The sequence below is a fragment of the Pinus tabuliformis genome, chromosome 7, assembly GCF_031772625.1.
Source record: "Pinus tabuliformis cultivar Carrire ecotype Pingquan chromosome 7, CPIR1, whole genome shotgun sequence".
Taxonomy (NCBI): Eukaryota; Viridiplantae; Streptophyta; class Pinopsida; order Pinales; family Pinaceae; genus Pinus; species Pinus tabuliformis.
The window spans coordinates 346,393,032-346,412,415 of NC_142293.1; the positions used below are offsets into that span (position 1 = coordinate 346,393,032).

General features: G+C 37.7%; 2 protein-coding genes across 2 annotated transcripts; one reads left to right on the forward strand and one right to left on the reverse strand.

The window, feature by feature from the left end:
• Positions 1–359: 359 nt before the first annotated feature.
• LOC149247367 (E3 ubiquitin-protein ligase RSL1-like) lies at positions 360–16,962 on the reverse strand. The gene is made up of 3 exons (XM_089444035.1): positions 16,877–16,962; positions 4,060–4,145; positions 360–1,208 (listed from the first exon to the last, which is right to left on the reverse strand). Exons 1-3 carry the CDS (start codon positions 16,960–16,962, stop codon positions 463–465), a joined length of 918 nt encoding a protein of 305 aa, XP_089300161.1. The 3' UTR covers positions 360–462.
• Positions 16,963–17,142: 180 nt separating this feature from the next.
• Positions 17,143–18,108, forward strand: LOC149247368 (cytochrome P450 86B1-like). Its single transcript, XM_089444038.1, has one exon. It carries the CDS (start codon positions 17,143–17,145, stop codon positions 18,106–18,108), a length of 966 nt encoding a protein of 321 aa, XP_089300164.1.
• Positions 18,109–19,384: the final 1,276 nt, after the last annotated feature.

Sequence of the window (19,384 nt, forward strand, 5' to 3'; positions counted from 1 at the left end):
CCTGAGAACATGTCGCATGTAAATTTGCATGCGGTTTCCTTGGAGGCCCGTGTCCGTCTGTAAGTTCAACGCGCTATAAGTTGGGGGCATTGGCAATGACCACTTTGCTAAAATCGGGAAAAGAAATCATAAAATTGATGTTCAAATATCAGATTCTCTTATGTTAGATATAATTCAGGAAGTAGCTTTACTAAAACAGATAATTCATAAGCAGGGTATTAATTCACCTGGAATAACTTATGTATCCATCTACACAGTGAAGTAAAAATTCATAACCTACAACTCAGGTTAGCAATCTTTTCCAGATTGGAACTAGAAATTCTTATCAACAAACAATAGGAGAGGTAGAATAAGAATGAGGACCATCATTTTTTCTTTTCAACAGGAAACTATTGTATTTTCAAGATAAAAGCTACAACATCCCAACCAGAAAGCAATTCTATTAATTGAACAGGTATGCAGTTACCAGTTTACTGACCTGCACATAATATGACGGCATCCAGACGTTTTTTCAACAATATGTTTGCATCTTGGACACTGTTGCCAGTCTTTCTCTTTGGCTAGCTTGAAGAGTGCCATGTCACCTTTCTCTTCCTCGCGAGGCGACACCTTCTTTATTTCAGTGCAATCCAAACCCTCATGCCATGGCACACCGCACTGAACGCAAATTAACCTTGCGCAATGAGGGCATTCTGACTTTTTAATAACCACAGCAGCTGCCGCAGTTGAGCTTCCTGCTTCAGGCACATCCTTCAACAAGGGTGCCGAGCAATCCTCAAAAGGGCAACAGGACCTCTGAGAAATGGGATTCTCCACATCCGTCAATGCCAATTTCCACTTCTCAATGGTAAGCTTCGAAAGGATCGCTTCACATATTTGAGGAATCAGATTCTCACTGCAACTGGGTTCTGGGCAATGAATGGGCAGTGAATTTTCTTGCAATTTACCACGGATATGCAGGGCCATGCAAGAAGAACAAAACCTGTGCGAACAATCCATTCTATCAAAAAATTCAGATGGGTATTTCACTTCAAAACAGATGCGGCACGATTCTTTCATAGAAGGGGCATCTTGATTTCCTTCCACCACCCTCTTCCCAGTCCTTCTCGGCCTTTTGGGCAAGGGAACCAATATCCGTCCGCTTCTCAGGCGCTTACCCACTGAATTCTGAGGTAAAAACAAGCAGACAAAACACCCACAAAACTGATCTGTGAAAGCTAATAGTGTTGAAGCAAGCCAATACAATATATCTGAGTAGTCTGTCTTCTGGCAGTATTGAATGCAAGAGGGCTGTGAAAACGATGCCACAACCGGCTGCTGGTTTCTTTTCTCAAAACAAATAGGTCAAACTTTACCCTTCTTTCCTTCGATAAATGATTCCAGCTTCAAAAGTGAATACAACCAGTAAAAGCTAGTTACGAATTTAAAAACGAACCTGCATGGACTACACGTTTTATTTATGAGTTCCACTTGTCACTTGTCTCATTATTTTCTCATTGTGGTGGTGCGTCGACAGAGTGACAGGTGGTGACTTTACTGGCAAAAACTTGTGAAGCTTCACGTGGTCAGGGTTCACATTCCGAAATTTCTATGTGTATGCATGTAAGGCTGCAGCATGAAATGTTCCTAGTGGTGTTGGTTTGAAATTAAATGAACTACCTCTGCATATGCGTAAACACTACTCCTTGTTTTCAGTCAAAAAGCAATAGTTGTACTGGGAATCTGGGACATGGAATAAATAAAAAATAAAGGTTCACTTTATTTTCAAATTCTCCTGCAAAATTTCCTCTAATTTACCTCCTACGTACCATTGCACTGATGTAATTATATTCTAAAGCTATTACAGACATTAAATGCTCAATTAATATATACAAAAAGTCAAAGGCAAATCGAAAGTCTCTTCAGAATACAATCGGCCTCTTTGTACTAGTTTCAAATATCAACATATTCATATGTTTCAAATATCGTATAATGCTTTATCTTTTCAAATTTGTTGACATATATATTTGAAAATTTCTACCAATCACTGATTCCAATATTCAGTAAAACCAAAGCACCCAATCCACAACTGAACTCTCATTTTTGGTAATATGCAAATAGCATGAAGAACACGAGACCATTTCTATAATTTTACACAACTACTTTCTCTTATTCTAAAGAAACTGATACATGGATCAACAAGCCAAACATAGTATAATGCTTTACCTCTCAGTTTTGTGTATATATGATATATAGCTAATGTAATAAAATCTGTGAAACAATCCTTCAATAATTTAGAAGGTTTAAACCCTTAACTTACTTGAAAAGGGTGAAAGGGACAAGCTCATCTACTTTATTGATCTAATAAGAATTTGGAACCACTCTTGTCTTACCATGATTACGCATTAAGTAAAAGCATGGACGCACTGTCTACTATCAAGAGCGTAGTAATAACCCATTAATTTCTATTCGTGAAGAGCTGCTAGCCAAAAATCAAGCTATTAAATGTGATTGAATTAACTGTACAAGTTGAAATACTTTAACCGTAGTATGCAGTATAATAAACCGCTGAACAAGCTTGCTAAACACTGCAACTAACAAGAGCATATGGCAGGTAGTATGCAATATAATAAACCACTAAACAAGCTTGCTAAACATTGCAACTAACAAGAGCATATGGACAGCGTTCTCTTGCTCTAGCTTCTTCTCAGCATCTAGTACAGTTTTCTTGACTTTCCCACTCAATGTAGCTACAGGTGCATTATCAGGCTCAACTTAATGCAGTACGGTTTTCCTGACTTGCCCACTCAATGCAGCTACAAGTGCATTCTCAGGCTCAACTTAATGCAGGGACTTGCTGCCTCGCAGCTCATCTTGTTTGTTTCTATTAACTGTAAATTGGCTTATGAAGAAGGGAACTTGGCAAGTAGATCAAAATACAAATACATACAACTATTTATTCCCATAGTTGATAGAGTGAATGGCATTATTAAATGCCTGTTCAAAAAGTCAATTTGTAATCTCGATGTAGTTAGCCACACTCGCTTTCCATTAAATCAATGGATGGTTTGTAATTTATTTACGTTGTTATTTTATGTAATGTCTATTTTTAGTTCCTATTTTATTTTCTTTTAAATTTATATTAATAAAAGAAGCATAAAGCTTTTCAAACACTTAAAAATAATAATTTTTTAAAATTAAAAATAATTTAGATTTTTAATTGAATAAAAATATTATTGATAATTTTGGGGGAGGTGGGAGCAAGAGGGGTTTTTCTAAGTTCCAATGAAAAAATAGTGATTAAATTTGTTTGTGGTTTAGAACATGCAATGATCTGGATTGGATCATTATATTGTTTGTCATTCATCTCGATGCATTTGGAGTGGAAAAATTGAAGGAACCAACTCATGGGACCGTTTTTACCAGCGAGACTTAGTTTGGAAAAATGAGGTCTGAAACTTTTTAGGGGAATTTTGAGGCATCAAACGACGTTTTTTGGGGGTAAAACTTTGTCGCTTTATCATAGCACCATTTCATGTTATTCTACACGCATAGATATTTCTAATTGTGCAAGAAGCGCGTCAATTAGAGTCCGTATGCAAAAAAAAGTTGACCTTCTTGTTTTCACACCTATAGTTCGGGAGGATGTCGCGTCAACCCCCATTATTCATGGAAAAGGGGCTAGCCATGCGATTATGATGTAAAAGACTCTAGAAGAGTCTATATTGTAACTCTAGCTAAGAGTTGATGTGGTCAAAATTAACCACTAGTAGGCTATCAGGTGGTAACACCCCCTCCCAGGTCTACCCAAAGTAATCATGCCAATCAGGGTAAACATGAGGAGAGATGCTACTAAAATCGAATTCGACCTCCTATGTAACCTTAAGGAAGTGGAACTGACGAAACATCACATACAGTTAGTCGTCCAACATCATCAACCGACCCCTTAAGAGACAAGTCATCCACTCAGACAACATGTCCCTAGGTCCCACTTCTATTCTACAGCTTTTAGGCCATAATTGTTCTCATGCTATGGGCAAGGTAGCAACCAATAACCTAAAGTCGCTCTCACAGGCTTACCTGCCAGTGACTGTGGTCCATAATTGTCAGTTCTGTGCCAGCGACCCTCGGATTTGAGCCAGTTTTCTAGCCCAGAATCCTTGCATCTGCCCAGAACTTGTTGTAACTTTCAGAAATCATTAAAAACGTGATAACCATGTTGATCAATAAAAAATCATCCTCGGGACTAGGCCTGAGCATCCCCAACCGACACTGACATTATGTCAAACACTTGGCATGAATGCAACCTCCAGGTCTAGGATACAAGATAGAGCATAAATGACTGAAACAACTTATGAAACATAACCAGAAGGATCACCTCCTTCTTCATTGAACTACTACATCATCAATTAAGTCTTACATCCATACATAAAATAGTTACAAATAAATATATGAAATAACCATGACATGAACCAATCATTCAACTATGCATATAACCAGCATAAAATCATATAAATATCAAAGATATGACAACCATTAAATCCACATATAGATTAGTGCAAAAGTAAGAGAACTTAGCTTTTATTAATCATAGGAAAATCTGACCAAGTTCAAGACTTCCACGTACCACCTAACCATAGACATGGCTGAACCAGATCCCTCTTTCAGTCAGTCACCCTCGTGCCATATTCCAAGTATGAATGTGGGATCTCATATAAAACCAATTCAAGAACAGCAAAGGGCATCCAAAGGCTAAACCACCTCCACCCTCACCAAATCGTGATCACACCAAAACCGGTGCTTGGATCACAACAGGATAAAACTTGGAATTCCATCTGAAATCCATCACTATCCTTGAGGAATTTTCCATCTCCTTGTCTCTCAGGCTTTATCGTAATCCAAACCAAATCACTAGGCCCTAAACCCAGACTAGTCTCTCAGGCTTTACCACAGTCCAAACTCGGATCACTAGGCCATAAACCGAGACTTCTCCCTCAGGCTTTACCGTGTATCCCGCCAAAACTGGTCAAGGGATTCTTAGGCCTTTGGGAATGGAACTTGAGACCACCTCTACCCTGGATTCCAAAATCCATCCTGAAAACCAAAGCTCGAAAACTGAAATAAACATCCCAACATAGCATGGCATCCATAAAAAAGGCTAGACTAGGCTAGGTTGAAAACCACTGTCATAACCCGGCAAAACCATGCCACTGACAGTAAGAGAACCATAAACCAACATGCAAATCCATGCATGTTCAAACCAGCTAGGAAATCACACATGAAAAAGGTTGCCTGCAAGTATTCCCGCTGAAGTTGTCTGATCCTAGTTTCCTTTATTGTTCCTTGCTTGCTTTCCCTTTCCTTTCCATTCCTTCTCTTTCCTTTCCTTGCCTTCCCTTTCCTTTTCTCCAAACTAGCGTGCTCCAAGAAAATCTAAGTGACCAAGAGATTGAGAAAGAGAGAAAGAATAATGAGAGAGCCCCAAACTTGAACTTGAAAAAAGCTTTTACACTGTCAAGACCTTCCCACTGATCCTTATAAGCCCTTTTATGAATGAGGCCTCTAATTTCTTCATTTTCCATTATTTTCCTTCATTTTCCTCCTCACATGCAACTTGTGACCTTTCGCCTTCCTTTAATCCTAATTTCCTTTATTTTCATAAATAAATGTGTCAAAAATGCCTTTTTGTCTTTTAATGCCTTTGCCAATTTTCCTTATCCAAAACACACATCCAGTGATGCCCACTAGGATATCTTTGCCCAACATTCAACGTGGAATACATGCAGGGAAAATTTTAAGGATGGAAAATTATCTTGAAGTTTAAAAACATTGGTGAATCTCATTAGTCCCTAATATGCAAACTATAAAATGTTTATTGATGTATTTCTAAAATTATTCAAATTTATAATGATTTTATATATACTCTCTATATAATTTTGGCGATTTTTAAGGTAAAATAATTTTAGAATTTTAGCAAATCATTTTTATAAAAAATGGAAATTGGCAATATTTTTTTTGGAAAAATCATGGAAAATTAGCCCACCTACGAATATTAGCCCCTAAAATTTTCCATGAATACGTGTCCCTTACCCGTGGTCTTATTTTCACTTTATTTACTTTTGTTACATGAACTTTTCACCAGGGCTGTTACAGAACCCTCCCCCTTAGGGAACATTGTCCTCGGTGTTAAACCACACCATGACCTTAGCAAGACCACTGAAAATCAAACATACTGCCCATGGAGCTTTATAACTTAGCTCATTGCAGTATTTATAATGAAAGATCTACTCAAAAGCAAAACATCATGACAACATGACAATATAATAACCATACCGCATACTGAAGCTTTATAACACAACTCATTACGGTATTTACAATAACCACATATGCACATTTACTATACCAACAAATAAAAGGATACGAAGCTCGTATCAATCAACAAGGGAATATAGAGGATCACACCTCCAGCCTCAAATTAATACCAAGATTCACCTCCTTCCTAGGAAGCCCAAAATCCATTGTCACATTCAAAGTTGCATCCAATGTCCAGTGCTACAAGCCTTCACCACTTATCCTCTCAGTGAACACTTACCAACTCATTGTTCCAGGGTGCACTCCCAATGTGCATATGATTCCATTTGGCAATGCTAAAGACCAAAACCAATATATCAGCAACCTTCCCTTCTCTGCTACACAGTCCCTCGGGAAATCTAGTCACCCCCTTCTGTGCAGTCACTCACCTTCCAAGTTCCCCAGAATCCCCTATCCCTGGCAATTGACCCCTTGGAAAGGCTTCCTCGCATCAGAAGATAAAACAACCAAGGCATATACCTACCTCAACCATCATACCAATCATAGCATGCTCATGGAAATCAATGGACACTATTGGGTACCAGTGTCCCACAATGGCCCTACTCTTGAAGTACTCTGTGAGCTTATTGTTGAATGTTCCAATTTCTTTCGTTGTTGTTGTCGATTCTTGCAGTCAATTTCAACCACCCAACTGGGCATGTTCATGCATTCCTATTCCAAACACATAACTTCCATTAGATTCAAATAAATTGAAATAACCTCAAATGATACCTCATTAGCAGTTCGTCAATAAGGTACACTTGTAATCTTGTTTGCTTCCTGTCACAACAAGTCAAACTAGCATATTTGACCAAATCAACATGTATAAAAATATCACGTCAGGTTAGTTCAAAACATAATCATCAAATCATAAATCACATGTAACCATCATAACCAGAATCATATATCACATATAATCATCATATACCATAATCATAAATCACATGCATGATAAAACTGAAATAAAATGTTGATACTTATCCTTTCATCAATCCTTAGCTTCTACCTTTGTCTTTATTACGTATGCACTCCAGATTGATTTGCACACCTGACAAATGCCCAGTGACTTCTCCTCAACCATGTGTAGATGCACATAGTGTGCATCACACACATACAACCACACATGTCATACAACACCATGCAATACATGCATCTACATCAGTACCATATGTACACAGTACCACTTGCACATTGCAACCACCTGCAAAATGTGTGCAAAACATCACATGTACATGGCACCACCTACACAACGTGTACACAACACCACATATACACTGCACCAATGTATAACATGTACATACCACACGCACAACATGTACGCGACACCACATGTACACAACACCACATGCATGACATGTACACAACACCACATGCACACAGCACCACATGTACAACATGTACACAAAACCACATGCTCACAACACCACTTGTACAATCATGCACACAACACCATATGTACAACATGCATAGAACACAATATGTACATAGCACTGCATATCCAACATGTGTGTAGCATCATCTATACACAACATTGCATATCGGACATGTTCACAACACCATATGCACACAACACCGCATATCCATCATGTGCATAGCACTGCATATGAAATATTTGCACAACATTATTTGTACCATCTTGTACATAACATTGCATAAACAACATGTACACACACTATGTATACAAAACACTGCATGCTCACAATATCATAGATGCAACATGTACAACATATACAACAATAGTACCTCACATCCATAAGCACACTGTCTCTACCATGAAACCTTGCTTCCAATGTCGTATACATGCTTGTCCCAACATGCCACAGACCACATTGCTTTCATGTCGCTATTGTATCCTTCCACATTACCTGCCACAATCATAGGCATAATAAAATATCAATTCATATCCACATTATACTGACCTCGTATATTTGTCATGACTACTCTTCCCACTTGATTCCTCATGAACCAATAATTTCTTCATGCCATTCACCTACGTAAGAAATCATTCCTCCACAAGAACGATCCTTGATGACCCTGTCAGACAGTAACATAGATACATACATACATACATATATAATCATTAGCATAAAACAATCATCATCATTTCAAACAACGACATACATACATACATGTATACATATATAAACATCAGCATAATTGTGATCATAAAATAATTACCAGATAACATAAGGTCTAGGTTAAGAGAACTTCCTTATTTGTGCGCAACATGTACAACATTGAGAACAATCGTTGCCAACTTAGCCAAGGCATCCAACACCTCAGATCCATTTACTTTACCTTTCTTATGTCTGCACCGCCACCGTCCATTTACCATGATGGACCCAACTAATCCAATCAACTGTCATAATCTTACCTTCCGTTGCACTTACTCATGCACCGAGCTTCATCTAAGTCTTATATTACTTGTTGGGTACCACACGACTCTCCTCGAGCTCCACTAAATTTCCTCTTTCCCAACCAATTCGCAAGACTCAAAACATAAAAGGAAATACCAAGAAGAAAACCATGAAAACCAATAACAACACGACACTGGAATAAAGTGGCATAGATATGCACCAGACATCTTCCTTGAATATAATAGACTCCTTCCCTGAGATAGTATCAAGGAATGGATCAAGTGCTTGAGACTACCTTTTTCTTCCTTCTTCACAAAAGCTTTGATACCCTGCTGGAAAATAAAAAAGGCAGTAAATATTTTATTGTTCTTGATAATTACTTGGGATGTTTCTTATTATTATGGTTCATTATATCTTCTTTCTTTTTTTCATCAAGAAATTACCAAAAGCAGAAGCACATAAAACAATAGACACAAGATGTAGCAACATGAAGGGCAAAACCCCCCTCGAGGGGAAAACCCAATCAAGATAATTCTTCCTTTTAATAGTATTCTTTGAGACTCTTCACCCTAGACTAAAACAAGACCTTCCCTCCACACCAAGTCAGCCTCCCAGAATTTTGACCTCTTTCCAGCAACTTCAATTAGGGTAGCAGCTTACGGCAACTAGCAGCTTCCGGCAACAACAAAACTTAGGAGACTTTATTATCCTAATCTAGAACACAAAACGTAGAGTGAGAGGCATTGAAATTTCGAATTTTCCTTTCTCCTCAGACTTCCCTATACTCGCATTCACTTCGACTTCTCGGCAACAGACTTCGCACCTTTTCCCAGCTACAAGAGAACTTCACACTTCTTCCCAACAACAAGAGAATTCGAACTTGATGAGAGAATGATGCTCCAAATGAATTTGATGTGCTTCCTTTTATAGGCTACTTGTGGGTTTGAATAGGGTCCTTAGGTCGACTTGGTCTTCCCTGAGGCCAACATGGTGTGGAGGTTACATAATTCATATTTGACACAATACTTAACCTTTTTACATGATTCAAAATCCCAAGAAGGGTCTCTTTAAATGTACAATAAATCTATAGACTCAGAATAAATCCTAGAAGTCCTGAATGGGGAATTTGACCTAAAACATGGTGACCCAAGCTTGAAACCCATGCTTTAATAAGTCAATATAATAATAATAATTCTTTTCTTTATTCTTTTGACAAGTACATTACATAATGACTCAAGTACATTATTGAAGACCAAACATAATTACATTTTCCGACACTTGGTGTCCAAGAGTATCACCTTTTCTCTAATGAATGCATGTGATGCATGATCATTTGGAAAGTTATTTCTCCATGCTTGTACAATCCTCCTTCGGAACTTGTTGAATGATAGATTGTACACATCCATTACCGAATCATCATCAAGGAGAACAACACCCCCTTGCTCGCTCAAGATTGGCTCTATTACTAGAGGTGGTGGAGACTGGGGGATGACCTATGGTGCTCTCGGCATCATATCAACATCTTCATTATGTGGCTCTTGTCCCATCTCCATATATGCTAATTCAATCAATTGCTCAATCTGCTGAGCAAGCTCCCGACTCTGCATCTGTTCACCTTCCTCCTTAGTCGCTAGTTGATCCATTCCTACTCTTCAACTTGTATCGGTGTTGTTTCCTATGTCATCATGCATTTCCTTTGTTCTCCTTCCTGCTTCTGCTTCACTTTTTGTTATTTCCTCCTCAACTCATGTTATTCCTTCAACTTCTACTTTGTCTCCTGCAACTTCAGTTATGCTTCCTGCAACCTCTGCTTTTCTCTCTTCCTCCACTCTGCTCTCTACATCATTTTCTTCCTCTTTGCTTTTGCTTCCAAAGTTGCCTTCATGAGAAGAGGATTTTCTTTCATCTTGCAGCTTTTTTCTCCCTCTCGACTATCTACAATATTCCTCTTTCCCTTTTCCTGCATGGTATTGTTGCCTTTTGTTGTTGTTGCTTCCGGAGTTGCTGTTGTTGTGGAGAAGCCTGTGAAGTCCCTGCTAAATTGACTGACTCATTGAGTCTGGATTCATTGTAATAGTACCTCCAAGGATCCTCCTTTGGCCAATTAAATGCCCCTCTGATCCACCCAAAGTAAACTCTCATATAGTTGTCCTTGCAAATATTGTGCGGATCATACGAATTAAAGTCTCGAGTGCCAAATTCAAATCTCACTATCTCCTTAGCCTCGACATTTGTGACTTTCAAGTTCTTTATCTCATATAATCCAATCTGCAAAGGAAGAGTGGGCCATGGTTCTTTCTTCTTCATGTGCAGCGTTGCTGAAAACTCTGTGGCGAGATGGTATGATACTTCTTACATGATTAGTTTTTCAGTGTCATACCTTGGCAAGACATGCGGAAGATTTTCTCTGCCAAATACTCTAATGAAGGTGCCACCTGGTGAGGCATACCAATCTGCGATGTTTGTGAATGCCTCCATTGCTTCTCATGACATGCAAGGTGTATCTTATTCAAAGATAAGTTTGTATAGTGGGATGATGAAGTGATCAGTTAGTCGTGCCATTACTCCTTGATAACTGCATTCTGAAAGCAACTTGCAGTAAATATGCACAGAAGTTTCTCATGGTGTCATGTCGAGTTCATACCAGGGAACTTTTGTTGCACACCGATTGCATCCAAAAGTATGCAGACATATAGAACCTTACTTGCTCATCCTTGGGAGGATTCTGAGCCTGTGCTACATGGGCCTTCAACTGTCGAGCCAACATATATGACCAGTTGAATGGTCTCCAATCGTTCATCACTTGGTCCAATAATACTGCTCTCTTGACCATTTATTCTGCAAGCAAAGATAACCAATTGCTGGTAAGCCTGCCTAAGGGAGTTTGTCTTTTGGGTGTCTATCGAAACTTCGATGTCTCTTTCACCTAACCTTTGACAATATCTCTTGTGTTCACATGGATGTGGGTGGCATAGAAGAGTGAGTCCATGTGCTCTGTAGCCTCATGCAAGTGATACATTTGCTAAAAGTCTCATGCCCAAAAGGTGGTGAGCTTATATTTGCTGGCACTGCTCAACGTCATGGTCTTCTCATCAATTTGTTAGACAATCCAACTGATAACATCTGCACATGGGAATGTTCGATACCTGCATGAAACCTTGTATAGCCCTGACTGTCGAATGTTGAGATAAACCTATAAGTCCTCTAAGTTTGCCTCAAAGTCCTTTTCAAAAGCATATTTAATTTGCTACCATGCCAGTGATGATCCCTTATCTATAAACAATTGAGTATTTGCATACACTGGAAAATCAATTGATGTTTGCTCAACTGCTTCCCTAGTACTGTTCTCAGTGGTTTCCTTTAATGCAACTCTCTTAGATGTCATGGTAAGAGTGACTGTTGGAGAGGTGTTCAACAATTGTTGTACATGTGGGACAGAAAGGACACTTATGGCAAGAAAATGTCAGTCTTAAGCAAATAAACTTACAAGCAAAGTTCAAGCAGCAAATTGGGCATCAAATGGGGAGTATTATGCAATTTTTTATGGCAAAATGGACTGGTTTCCTGTGGGAACTGCGCACTACGCAATCACAGGATCCAAGGTAGAAGCTTGTGGCTTAAACTGCGTAATGCGCAGTTCAGCCTGAGCAGACGCCTGAGAGAGACTGTGCATTGCACAGTCTGAGTGGCCAAGAAGACAGACTGGCTCCTAGAACTGTGCAATGCATAGTTGGAGCCAGCTTGGACTGTGCACTACGCAATTCCAGAGGCCAAGCTTATGGCTTGAGCCTTGGGATTGCACAGAGACATATGGTCAAGGTGAAAACCAGCCAAGAGGAATGCAGATCTGACAAGGGAAGTGTGGAAAACAAGAAAATCTAAGAGATAGTGTGAATCTGAGTGCATATCTGACTAAGTGAGAGTAAATGCATGTCAATCAAGTGCAACAATTAATCAAATGGAAGGAAAATGAATTATATGAGGAGAGTCGCCACAACGACGACCATTGGTGCAAAAATATGAAAACTAATGTGACACTTGGGAAAGGCAATCTAAAACTTAAAACAACACTTTTACAAGTTAGAATAAGTCAAAATGCCAACAACCATGAAGAGAAACAAGTAAAACATCACTCACACAAGTCAAATGACAAAAAGCGATAGAAAAAGTGGCAAAGGATGACAAAAGCAAAACTCACCCAGAAAAGCGACGACGATCGCACAAAAGGTTCCTTGATCTCCTAGGGAACACTAAAGCTTTAATATTCAGTGTGCAAAAGAACTTTAGAAGCATTGATTAAATAGATTTGTACAAATTAGGGTTTATGACGTGCATGCCTAAAATCAAGGAAAAAATGACAGTTGGCAGAAGATTCTAAAAATAGTGTATGGGCCTCCTTCGGGATACTAAAAATAGATCCCTATTTTTTAGGGATAAATTTTTGCTATTCACTTTTTTTTTGCTTTTTCTGGGGAAACCTACCATGCACACTGTTAGGAAAAACTGCGCAATTCTGGGGAACTGGCCAACTTTCCGGCTCAATGCACTGCACAATTCTGATATTAGTGAGAGTTACATAGTTTCTAGGCTTAGTGTTGGGATGCCTCCCATGACTGCGTATTTTTTGAGCTCAATGCTCACTGGCAATCAAGGATGCACATTTCCTATCATCAAGGTTGCTTGCCCTCAAGGATTGTGCAGTTTCTGAAGGCAAGCCCAGAACTGTTGTGAGACCAAGTTGGAAGATCAGCTTGTGACTTAGAAGAATCAGTGAAGTGCACAAAAACAAGAAAAAATAAAAAGATAATTCTCAGTCGAAGTATGAATACCTAGCTCAGTGTGAGATGGATTGTTGTGGTTATGAATGGAGGCTCCAAAATCGAAGCATAGGAAAAATTTTGGAGGGTGGTTGTAGCCGCTACAACACCGACCAAATTGTATTGGAAGGCAATGAAGCATGTTTTATGGTACCACAAATGCACTACCCAATATGGATTATGGTATAGAAGGACAAAGGGAATGAAGTTGTGTGGCTTCACAGATGCAGATTGGGAAGGGATTCCATCCGACCATAAGAGTACATCAGGTGGAATTTCTAGTGTTGGGTTTACAACGATTTCTTGGTACAGCAGGAAGAAAAGATATGTGGTGATCAGCTCGGCAGAAGCAGAATACATGGCTACAAGTCAAGCAACATGTGAGGTGATTTGGATGAGAAAGGTACTTGTGGGATTGTTTGGTCAGATGATGGATCCAACTGTAATCTATTGTGATAATCAGAGTTGCATTAAGCTCTTTAAGAATCTGGTATTTCACGATCGATCTAAGCATATAGATATCTAGTATCATCATTTATGGGACTGTGTGTAAAGGTGTATAATGTTGCTACAATACATTCTAATAGAGGAACAAGATGATGACATCTTGACAAAGGCATTTTCAAGAGGGAAGTTTTAATTCCACAGGTGCAGGATAGGGGTGGTTGATAATCCCTTTCTTTTTAAGAGGGATTGTTGAGAAATGTAGCAAGAAATTCTCAATATGACTTTACCTTGGTCAAATTGAGAAAATTTGAATTTCCACATCAACAGACAACATAGAGGAAGTTAACTTTTGTGACATAGCTCTTGTCACTCAGTTAGCTCAGTAAATTCAAGTTAGAGGGCTTGGAGTTCAGTTAAGCATGTGTGATTGATAATTTGTAGCAATCACGGTCAGTTATTTTCAGTTGTATTTAGTTAAACTAGTTCTAATTGTTGATAGAATTAGTTGGAGGTCAGTTATGTAGTGGGACAACAATCTAACTCGGTGATCACCTAGTTAATTAATCAATCAACTCAAAATAGCTAGTCGGAATTCGAGTTCCTCAGTTGTGGTGGAGATTCCAAGGTAGTGTAACAAGTAGTTGTAAACTAGTTTGAGTGTATAGGTGTTGCATGCAATCAGATGATCAACCTTGGGAATTGCACAATTGGAGGAAAAATCCTAAAAGATAGCGGCTAATTCCTTAGGATTTGCACAAGGAAATAGGGGTTCAAGCTGAGGCAGAAATTGACTGAGTTTGGGTTATATCATTAATCATTAATCTATAAGGAAAATCGATATATCATTAATCAAATATGATATTACATATATACAAGAACTGTTGTCTCAAGATAGGAAAACTATCTTGGACACACAATATGTTGGTTGAGAGAATATCTCAACCACGCACAAATTTAGGAACATCGTTAGGAACAGAGTCCTCTAGATAGAAATAATCACAATTGAGACAAGTAGGAATTACATATTCCAACACACCCTCTTAATGAGTATTTGTCTCGATATCAATCTGCAAAGTCTACTTGTGGTCAAACATAACAAAATAATATGTTGGTGTCCATATAAAATAGCAACTATCCACCGGAATGCATGGGTGCTAACCGTTGCAACCGCCAGTCTTGTAGGATGTCCTTCGCATACATCGTTTTGTCAACCATTATAACTGCATACATGTACTTGTACCTATAAATCCCCCTCCAATATCATCATGGGTTTTATCGGATTAACCGTAACCATGCTCTAGGTTTTATCGGATCACCCTTAACCATGCCTTGTGCTCAACTGGAGATATGCTGCAACCTGTAAAAAAATAAATTTCTCGTGGGACTAAGGTATGTCACTCCTGACCACCTAGACTCCAAAACTGTAGGCACTAAACTCTTAAGTTACGACGGGAAAATAAATATATAATTTTTTTAATATAAATTATATTATTTTTCTCTAAAATTAATATTAAAATATTTTACTTTGTTAATAGTAAAATATATTTTTGTTATTTATATATTTTTATTTTAAATATTACATATATATATATATATATATATACACTTAACGTAAAATAAATTAAATATCATATGACAACCATCCTACTCTGAATAAATATCTGTGACATTCTACTTATAATCAATTTTAATTTTAGTTTGAGTTTCAATGAAACTGTTGCTTTTGGATGAACCAACCAACCAAACAGTTGCTTTTGAACGAACCAAACAGTTGTTTTTGATATTTTAAATTTCTTATTATTATGATAAATTTCATTTAGTATTATTATTACGATTTTCATGAGTTAAACTTTGTTGTCTGAGTGGAAAAGTAAACTTATGAGTTAAAAAGAAATTTAATGCAAGCTATAATTTTTTATCAAAATTTTTAATTTTTTATCAAAAATTTTAATAATTAATAAATTTTTCAAAAACCTTTCTATTTTATAAAATTGTGGAGGGTTTTGAGACATTTGTATATAAAATTGTGGAGAGTTTTGAGACATTTGTATAAGAAATAATTGAGTTATTATCTAGGGTTGATATATTATTTTATTTTTTCTAGAAATAATTTGGTTATTATATATATCTGATTTATTAATTATTTAATTTATTATTTATCAATTTATCGTTAATGTTTGACATATAAAAAGTACTAGCTATTATGTACCAGCGTAGATCTATCTTAAAGCTATCCAATTTCTTCACGTGCATAGACTCTAGAATAAAATAAACCTATCAACTCAACCACAATAATTTGAATGTCTTTGCCAAAGTACTAGCTATTATGTACCAGCATAAATCTATCTTAAAGCTATCCAATTTCCTCACGTGCATAGACTCTAGAATAAAATAAACCTATCAACTCAACCACAATAATTTGAATGTCTTTACCCAATAAATGCTCACTAACTTTTATCTGAAATTAATTATATATATATATGTGTGTGTGTGTGTCTATATATATATATATATATATATATATATATATATATATATATATAATATTAAAACTTTATATTTAACCATGTGTGTTGAGGGGGAGAGAAAATATTTAATTCACAATTTGGTGTTACAAATTATTTATATATATGAAATATTAAAGTTTTATATTTATCCACGTGTGTTGAGGGGTAGAGGAAATATTTAATTCACTCATTAAATTGTGAGTTGAGCGTGTTGAGAAAATGTTTAATTCACTCATTAAATTGATTTAAAATGGTTAGTATTTTAAATGAGAAAATAAAAAATATATAAATATATACCCCATAAGAGTAAATACCCACTAAATTTAACCCACGAAAATCAGTAATTTTATTTTATTTAAAACCGAAAACAATACAAGATTTTAGGTGGTCCTATAGAGACTTCACTCATGTGACCTGCCTGAGCATTGAAGGAACGGAAACTCTGTCCACTGCCTGAACATTTAAAATTATCTCATGAAATTGATCGCAAGGTGCCTCTTCCATGTCAGTCACATTTCTACTTTGCCAGTGCTAGATCAATTAGTTTTCCCTTAGGAAATGGAGATCAATTTTGGCGACTTGGCTACTCTATTTCCTCTACTAATCCTATGCATGTTTCTTCGCAGATATTTATCCATATTTAATAGGACCACAAATGTTCCGCTGAATTGGCCTCTAGTAACCATGACACCTTCGTTGCTGTGGAATCTCAGCAATTTTGCCAGGGCTACCTCTGACTCTGTCTATGATATATTTGGAGATGGGTTATTTGCCCATGAATATCAAATGCGAGCCACTGATATGGTACTGAACAACATCGATTTCCGGGATTACAGAATAAATTTCACACAAAAATTGGTGCAAGAAATGCTTTTTCCAATTTTGGAAGAGGCCTACGAGAAGGATCTGGTTATAGATCTTCAGGCCGTCTTTCATATCTTTGTGTTTGATAGTTCAACCTTCATGGTATTTGGAAAGCACAACGGAGCTCCTGCAGCTTCCTTTGGCAAAGCATTTGATGAAGTCAGTGAAGCATGGGCTTATAACCTAATCATCCCTCCTCCTCTTTGTAAACTAATGAAATGCCTGAACATGGTGAATCGTACAGAGACAAAAGAGCTCAAGAATATAGTCCATGAAGGGTGTTTTAGTTCTGATAATTCCTTGCAGAACTTATTCCTCAGGCTAATCTTTGCTTCTAGGCTTTATCTTGGAGCACTTTGCTGGTTCTTCTGGCTTTTAAGCAAGCATCCAGAGGTAGAAGATAAGATATTAATGGAACTCTCTGAGGTCATGGACTCAGATCAATGCAGTCACAGCCATTCGATCTATGATATGAATGAGTTGAAGGACATGAAATATTTAGAAGCTACTTTGTGGGAAACCCTGAGGCTTTATCCCCCACTTCCGATCAGCTACGTCCGAGCTGTGGAAGATGAGGTTTTTCCTAATGGCACCTCTGTGGAAAAAGGGTCTGTGGTGTTGTGCTTGATTTATGGTGCGAACGGAATGGAGAGTGTATGGAGGGAGGATGCGAGGCAGTTCAAGCCAGAGAGATGGATTGGGCGTGATAAAGAAGGAAGTAACAACGACATACATACATACATGTATACATATATAAACATCAGTATAATCGTGATCATAAAATAATTACCAGATAACATAAGGTCTAGGCTAAGGGAACTTCCTTATTTGTGGACAACATGTACGACATTGAGAACAATCGTTCCCAACTTAGCCAAGGCATCCAAAACCTTAGATCGATTTACTTTACCTTTTCTTGTTACCTTTCTTATGTTTGTACCGCCATCATCCATTTACCATGATGGACCCAGCTAGTCTAATCAACTGTCATAATCTTACCTTCTGTTGTGCTTACTCATGCACCAAGCTTCATCCGAGTCTTATATTACTTGTTGGATACCACATGACTGTCCCTGAGCTCCACTAACTTTCCTCTTTCCCAACCAATTCCCAAGACTCAAAACATAAAAGGAAATACCAAGAATAAAACCATGAAAACCAATAACAACAAGACACTGGAATAAAGTGGCATAGATATGCACCAGACATCTTCCTTGAATATAATAGACTCCTTCCCTGAAATAGTATCTATGAATGGATCAAGTGCTTGAGACTGCCTTTTTCTTCCTTCTTCACGAAAGCTCTGATACCCTGTTGGAAAATCAGAAAGGCGGTAAATATTTTATTGTTCTTGATAATTACTTGGGATGTTTCTTATTATTATGATTCATTATATCTTCTTTCTTTTTTTCATCAAGAAATTACCAAAAGTAGAAGCACATAAAACAATAGACACAAGATGTAGGAACATGCAAGGCAAAACCCCCCTCGAGGGGAAAACCCAATCAAGATAATTCTTCCTTTTAATAGTATTCTTTGAGACTCTTCACCCTAGACTAAAACATGACTTTCCCTCCACACCAAGTCAGCCTCCCAGAATTTCGACCTCTTTCCAACAACTTCAATTAGGGTAGCAGCTTACGGAACTAGCAGCTTCCGACAACAACAAAACTTAGGAGACTTTATTATCCTAATCCAGAACACGAAACACAAAGAGAGGCACCGAAATTTCGAATTTTCCTTTCTCCTTAGACTTCCCTATACTCGCATTCACTTTGGCTTCTCGGCAATAGACTTCGCACCTTTTCCCGGCTACAAGAGAGCTTCGCACATCTGCCCAACAAAAAGAGAATTTGAACTTGATGAGAGAATGATGCTACAAATGAATTCGATGTGCTTCCTTTTATAGGCTGCTTGTGGGTGCGAATAGGGTCCTTAAGCCGACTTGGTCTTCCCTTAGGCCAACATGGCGTGGAGGTTACATAATTCATATTTGACACAATACTTAACCTTTTACCATGATTCAAAAGCCCAAGAAGGGTCTCTTTAAATGTACAATAAC